Source organism: Eucyclogobius newberryi, unplaced genomic scaffold (genome assembly GCF_026437365.1).
Source record: "Eucyclogobius newberryi isolate DKJ021-1_F unplaced genomic scaffold, fEucNew1.0.hap1 SCAF_18, whole genome shotgun sequence".
Lineage (NCBI taxonomy): Eukaryota > Metazoa > Chordata > Actinopteri > Gobiiformes > Gobiidae > Eucyclogobius > Eucyclogobius newberryi.
The window spans coordinates 23,737,620-23,745,299 of record NW_027315812.1 but is presented as its reverse complement, the minus strand read 5'-3'; the positions used below and the strand labels follow the sequence as shown (position 1 = coordinate 23,745,299).

The 7,680-nt window shown below is 41.8% G+C and overlaps 1 protein-coding gene across 1 annotated transcript; it reads right to left on the bottom strand.

The window, feature by feature from the left end:
- Positions 1 to 692: 692 nt before the first annotated feature.
- On the bottom strand, positions 693 to 7,115 carry LOC140364792 (inositol monophosphatase 1-like). The gene is made up of 8 exons (XM_072451153.1): positions 7,031 to 7,115; positions 6,817 to 6,956; positions 4,516 to 4,620; positions 4,385 to 4,430; positions 4,218 to 4,326; positions 1,190 to 1,298; positions 948 to 1,099; positions 693 to 883 (listed from the first exon to the last, which is right to left on the bottom strand). Exons 1-8 carry the CDS (start codon positions 7,091 to 7,093, stop codon positions 771 to 773), a joined length of 837 nt encoding a protein of 278 aa, XP_072307254.1. The 5' UTR covers positions 7,094 to 7,115; the 3' UTR covers positions 693 to 770.
- Between the last annotated feature and the right edge of the window lie 565 nt (positions 7,116 to 7,680).

Genomic DNA, 7,680 nt, shown 5'->3' with positions numbered 1-7,680 from the left:
GTGTGGACACCACCAGTGTGGACACCACCAGTGTGGACACCACCTGTGTGGACACCACCAGTGTGGACACCACCAGTGTGGACGTCAGTGTGGACACCACCAGTGTGGACGTCAGTGTGGACACCACCAGTGTGGACGTCAGTGTGGACACCACCAGTGTGGACACCACCAGTGTGGACACCACCAGTGGACCTCACCAGTGTGGACACCACCAGTGTGGACACCACCTGTGTGGACACCACCAGTGGACCTCACCAGTGTGGACACCACCAGTGTGGACACCACCTGTGTGGACACCACCAGTGTGGACACCACCAGTGTGGACACCACCAGTGTGGACACCACCAGTGTGGACACCACCAGTGGACACCACCAGTGTGGACACCGCCAGTGTGGACCAGTGTGGACACCACCAGTGTGGACACCACCAGTGGACACCACCAGTGTGGACACCACCAGTGTGGACACCACCAGTGTGGACACCACCAGTGGACACCACCAGTGTGGACACCGCCAGTGTGGACCAGTGTGGACACCACCAGTGTGGACACCACCAGTGGACACCACCAGTGTGCATGGCACTGGTGTGAGACCTCTGGGTTTTTGAAGCAGCGCTCTAATCATTGAGCAGTGAACACTGCAAACTGCAAATGCCATAAATAGTGTAGATGTTAAGAAAAACAAATAGCTACTTTGCTCTGTTTGCGCAAACAAGTTCCTTTATTATAAGACTTTCTTACAATAACAGTACTTCATTTTTGTAAGTGCTACTAAGCATCATCCCTGTCGGAGGGGAAAATTTCAATTTCCTTGATGACACGTTTTGCAATATCATCGTGGTTGGCACACATCATTCTTCTGGACATGAGGTCAAATGGTCCACCTGGAAACAACACATTTCAAGAGCAGCTCTTTTGCCCTCTGGAGCAGTACATAACAGCACATACCATCCACATCACAGACCACGCCTCCTGCCTCCTGGACGATGACTGCTCCGGCTGCTACGTCCCAACAGTGGATCCCGATCTCGAAGAACGCCTCCACCGCCCCGTTGGCCACCATGCACATGTTAGTGGCAGCCGTTCCTGTGCCGCGGATCCTGGAAAGTAGAAAAAACACAGACAAGACTAAGATATGCAGACGGATTGGTAAGTAAGAAAGTCAAATCAAGTCTTTCGGAAGTGTGTACCCGTGCACTGGAATCTGAAGGATTCTTTCCATAGTGGAGCAGATCTTTTTCACTTTGGATGGAGTTCGGTCCGTCCCAAATTCTGAAATGATGACTGACTTCTTAATTTCTGTGAAGACACATCATTGTTACTGCTACACTGAGCGTTAGGGAATTTGAACTCTTAGCTATGTTGACAAAATACAGAAAATATTTTTGACATTCAGTGAAAATACACATCACGCACAAAAAAAAGTATTGCACAAAAACAAAAAGTGGTATTTCAGCACTTTATTTATTTTGTATCTACTTTTTTAAACTATTTTTATTAAACATCCATCCATCCATTTTCTACCGCTTGTTCCCTTTCAGGGTCGCAGGTGACTGGAGCCTAGTCCAGTGACTTTGGGCCTTAGGCGGGGTACACCCTGGACAGTGGCCAACTCGTCGCAGAGTTAACACAGAGACATAGACATTACAGACAATTATTCACTCTCACATTCATTCACCAGTTTGTGCCTAACACATACATGTCTTTGGACGGTGGGAGGAGCCGGAGAGAACCCACGGTAACACGGGGAGGACATCCTTCTTGGGAGGCAAGAGCGCTAACTGCCTTTGCCACCGTATTAAACATAATATGCTAAAATTATTATTAATTATTTTATTCTATTTTATTTTGATGTTATATAATACCAACAAAACAGAAGGAACAAACAAAACCAAGCCAAAAGGAAATCAAATGTCAGTCAGGCACATGTTCCCCAATGTATCGATCCCAATGTCGTTTTTTCCATGTTTAAGTTCAAAGTAAATGTCATGTTTTCCATTTTATAAATATCCAACTTGATCTCAGTCCAGCCCTCGACAGTTGGCTCAGTTCCCATCATCCTTCTTTGTTATTTCCAAATTCGAATGATCCCCGAAACAATTGTGAATTCTGATGGCGATCGCGGCACGATGGCGACTGAGCCTCAAGCTTCCTCTGCAGGAGAACCAGGATCGAACTGTTTTCAAATCAGATCCAAATGCGATACAAGTACACACTATAGTAATATTTGTAGTAAACCAACTCAACTGAACATAGCTCCTTTTTGGGGGAAATAGCTCTATTTTATTTTGGCTTTCTATTATTATTTCATTGTATATATTTTTTTGCTATACCTTTTTTTCAGAGAATAGTCTTTAAAGCAGCTCTGCTTGTGTACAAGTCTCTCCATGGCCTAGCACCAAAGTACATCTCGGATATGTTAGTGCCATATGAACCATCTCGGACTCTGGACTAAACATGGACCGGCCTCCTGCTGGTGCCAGAGTCAGGACTAAACATGGACCGGCCTCCTGCTGGTGCCAGAGTCAGGACTAAACATGGACCGGCCTCCTGCTGGTGCCAGAGTCAGGACTAAACATGGACCGGCCTCCTGCTGGTGCCAGAGTCAGGACTAAACATGGACCGGCCTCCTGCTGGTGCCAGAGTCAGGACTAAACATGGACCGGCCTCCTGCTGGTGCCAGAGTCAGGACTAAACATGGACCTGCCTCCTGCTGGTGCCAGAGTCAGGACTAAACATGGACCGGCCTCCTGCTGGTGCCAGAGTCAGGACTAAACATGGACCGGCCTCCTGCTGGTGCCAGAGTCAGGACTAAACATGGACCGGCCTCCTGCTGGTGCCAGAGTCAGGACTAAACATGGACCGGCCTCCTGCTGGTGCCAGAGTCAGGACTAAACATGGACCGGCCTCCTGCTGGTGCCAGAGTCAGGACTAAACAGGGACCGGCCTCCTGCTGGTGCCAGAGTCAGGACTAAACATGGGGAATCTGCGTTTCAGTTTTATGCAGCTAAAATCTGGAACAGTCTTCCTGAAGATGTGAGACAGGTTCTGCTCTGACAAAGTTCAAATCTGAGCTAAAAACAGTTTTGTTTAGCTGTGCATGTGACTGAAAGGATTTTATTGCACTCTTCTCTTTTATGTCTTAAACTGTTTTGTGATTTCTGTAATTTCTTTGTGATTTTCCTGTTGTGTGAAGCACTTTGAATTGCCTTATGAAATGTGCTCTACAAATAAACTTGCCTTGTGGTGAAATAACAGATCATCTGTTCATTGCTGTAGATCTCTAAGTCATTCCAACCTATCAGCTCCTCTAATGAACCTAGGAGATATTTTAGTAGATTTGTTTTTAATCTGAATTTTGTTATGTTATGTTGTTAAAAAATATTGTGATTTGTGTCTGGTGTGAATGGAAAGCAGCCTGATGTGACCCCCATACTATGTTCTATGCAGCGTCCGCTCCTTTTACTGACGTCTTTAGTTTCTTAAAAATCCGCACAAAGGCTTTTATTTTCCGCTGTCATTGCACCAGGAGCGTTTAAACCATCGCTCGTCCAACTCCTTCGCAATCTCCTCAAATACCGCCCGATTACGGTACAAACTCTCTATTTCTGCCTGAATTAATTCGTCATTCCGTATCTATTGATCAGTTCACAAACATCTCCCTTCTTCCACTGACAGTTTTTGTCTCCTTCGTCTGCCATTTCTCTCCACTTTGACTCAGAATTGTGACGTTTATCGCAGAAATGTCGCCTCTTGATGACATTTAGGTCGGATGAACCGGACTTGAGCGTTCAGACTGAAGTAGCATTCTAAAATTACAGATACATATCGGATTTATTACCACAAACAAAAGCGGCCTGGGTTGGATTTGTGCTGTTCCCACCGTCTTGGAAAAAATTGGACACAAAGGTCATATATGGGCCCAAAAAATCCGATTTGACCTGCAGTGTGAGCGTAGCCTACGGGCGCTACATTAGCAACAGTTCCAGTACATCTCCCACCTTTACTCCTTTACTTGTTAACCAAATTCATTTCCTAATCATTATAATTACAAACGACGATCTTACTGCCAGCAGCCAAGAAAATGCATCTGGGTAAAGTGCCTCATTATACAACAAACGTATGACAAACTGCAATGCCAGAAAAGACGACAACATTTAGGTCATTATTTTTGCCATTTTACATACAGATTTCCGAGGATGTTATAGCGAGCGTTACCTTTGTTGTCTGATACTTGAATGGATTCTTCATCGCAGTAGGCCCCCTGTCCTCTCCTGGCTTTGTACAGCTTGTCTTCGAAGCAGCTGTAGACCACGCCAAACTCCAACTGCAAAAGCCACGCGGTCAGATACGCCCTTTGGAAACACGCTAATGAGACGTCTCACCTGTTTATTAACCGCAAAGGCGATGGAGACGGCCACAAAGGGGAATCTGTGGAGAAAATCACTGTCTATAATGAAATGTTGCAACAAGACTGGCTTTAAATGATTACGTTTTTGTCATGCTGGTGTTTTACCCGTGTACAAAGTTGGTGGTCCCGTCCACAGGGTCTATGATCCAGGTGGGTTCGTTCGTGAGGATGCAGGCTCCTTTTTTGGACGCCGACTCTTCACCAATAAAACTGTACAAAAGACATATAGATTGTTGTAAGAAAACAGTTAAATAAGGAGCGCTGCGTGGGTACGTGAATGTCTAAAAAAACAGTAAAATGATGGTAAAACAAGTGCTCAATATATAGATTGTTTTTGGAAATATACAGTAGTGGCAAAAACAATCTCATCATTAGTTACTCAAAGTGGTATTTTGAGTAATTAATGACAGGCAGGGACCTACATAACACTGGGGAAATCACGTTTTAAAAATAAATATTCACACTTGTGATTTAAAAATTTTGAATCTTACAATTGTTTGTTTGGGATTGACTCCACAAACTTGCCATATTTATGCCTTAAAGTCCAATCAATTGACAACAATCCCAATTTTGGTGTTGAATAATGGCACATATTTCTAAAGATATGAGGAAATATTTCACTTTTGTTAATTTGTGCTGGCAGAGAAGATGTTAGACTTGGTCTCAGTTTTTGTTTCATGTGGCTCAAACCAGTGATTACAGAGATAAGAACCATAAAACAGGTCAACAAATCTGCACCGTGACAATCAAACCTCAAATTCTATAATAAAATTCAGCTCCATTTTAAACAATAGCACTTCTAGAATGTTCTAAAGTCATAAGAACCTATAGCGAGGCGTAGGGGCGTGGTTTGATTCAATTGGAAAAACACAGCGTTTCCTGGCAAATTATGTGTCTTTTAAGTGCATCAATACGTCAGAAAACTACATATTGAACAAAAATACTGGAGGGAAATGAACAAGGCAATAAAAACCATCTCACACAGTTCTGGAATAATGGACTTGGGACTCAAAACCCTCACCATGGACACAGTGGATGGATGCGGAACATACTCCTGGCAGCTGGGAAGACGGCTCTCAAAAAAAAAAGTATGACTCAAACTGCTCTGACTATTAAGGACTGGACTAATGGGATAAAAGACACATACATGGGAAAATATAACCTCAGGACTCAAATTAAAACTAGACAAATTTAAAAAACAATGGACGAAATGGGACAATTATTCAGAAATGAATATGCTTTAATTCTTCTTTTCTTCTTCTCTGATGCCACTCCCTTATTCTCTACTTTTACTCCTTTTCTTACCTTCTCCTTGGTCCTGCTCGTTTTTTTGTGTCATTTTTTTTTGTTCCATGTTCTAATAAAAAATAAAATCTCCCCCCAAAAAAGAATCTATTTTTTTTTGGATTGTTACCTCTGTAGATGTTCAAATACAGCAGGCGGCGCTAATGTCGTAGCATTTAGCCCGCGGCTGCCTTTAGCATTCCTGAATATTCATACAAATTTGGATGGTTGGATCACTTTATTCCTCTCCATCGTGTCTGTATTATGCACAGTATAACTCTCAAAGTCTGTGTTTGCTCTTGTAGTTGTTGAACAGTGGCTTCTACATTGAAATGAATGTCTTGCTTGTGGGCGTTCTCTCGGACACTGTCTGAATCTCTTATTGTGCATTAACATCACTTATATAAAGTCTACAGTGAGCAAAAAGGGATTAGAAATTCAGCCAAGACAGGAATAGCACAGAATATTTAAATACTTGCACCGCCATTTTTCACAATACATAATTATAAGACGATCTGATGTGGTGTTCGAATAGGATTGTTCGCTTTAACTTATTGCACAATGGGGATGTCACTATTATCCGATTAATCGATAAATCATGATCATGCAGGTCACAATTTTAATTGTAATTTTTTGAAGCAAAATTAAGTATTTTTAGTCCAACCTATAGTCAAAAAAGACCCAATTTACCCGTTTTTGTCAAATTCTAATTGATTTTGTCTTTCGGAAAGTACATTTTTTGAAGTTGGTCACAAACTTGAGGAATAGTAACGTGTTAGACAATGGGAATGAAAGTAAATTAAAGATTTCACTGTTTGGTCTCGATAATTGCAAATAATCGTTAAATTGTTCACAATAATCGTAACACTAAAATGTAATTTTTTGACATCCCTATTGCACAGTGTAAATTGCCCACATTTCACACTATTTATATTTTAATTTGCCAGACAATCATCAAAATAGTGCTTAATTCAACTGTATGTAGTCAATCGTAGAAAAAGGATCCAGCTGTAATCATCTGGACGAATGTGGGATTACACAGACTTGTATGTAGCCTCCTCCGCTAACTTAAAAAATCATTAAATACTAAGAGAAAATGAGTATAATCCTTGCAAACCGTACCAAAATACATTGTCTCCATATTTCTCTTTGAGCGCCCCGATGATGATCTTCTCCACCCTCACGTCGGTGGCAGTGACCAGGTCCACGGTGGAGCTCTTGGTGGAGATCTTAATTTCACTATCTGAAGCTTTCCGAATTTCCTGTCGAAACAAAAAACTCAGGTGTGATTCCGTCTTCATCTCATTTGAATTCTCGAGAGTCATTTTCAACATACTGCTCCAGCTTTCTTGGCAATTTCAACCGCAAAGACGTACGCTTCGAGCCACGGGTCAGCCATTGCTTTTTCTTCTGCTTTGGACCTGTAATCGCACAAACATGTTATACTATATTCACGACAAGTTATAAGAGTTGTAAAGTACTTTTGGTCCACTGCAAGAATGGCAGATTATAAAAAGGTGCATTATGGAGCTTTTCCAGTGGGAAGATATACATTTGCTCAAACTATCTTGAAAAACACGTATTCTTAGCGTGAGTGGTTCCACCTCTCACCTCCACAGATCTGACTTGTAACTTGGCTTGGTGGTGTCATCTGCCATGTAATGTTTTATGTTATACTACAGACCGTTCAAGGCAAAGCAATAATATCGCCTTGAGAAAAGCAAGTGGCAGACCCTCGATCAGAAAAGGTCAAATGTGCAACTTTAACTAAACCTCAAGTACATTGGGTAAAGTAAAACTGTATTTAAAACTGATAAAGCATTTAATGTAGTAATATTGGTAAAAACAATTGCACATTTTTTTGGTCCAAAGTAGCAATTCAAATCAATTCTTATTTTGTCAAACATATTTAGTCTATTTTTATTGTATTTATTCATTTTTCTCTTAAAGTGCCTATGACAGGTTTTTACAATTTTCAAATTTTGA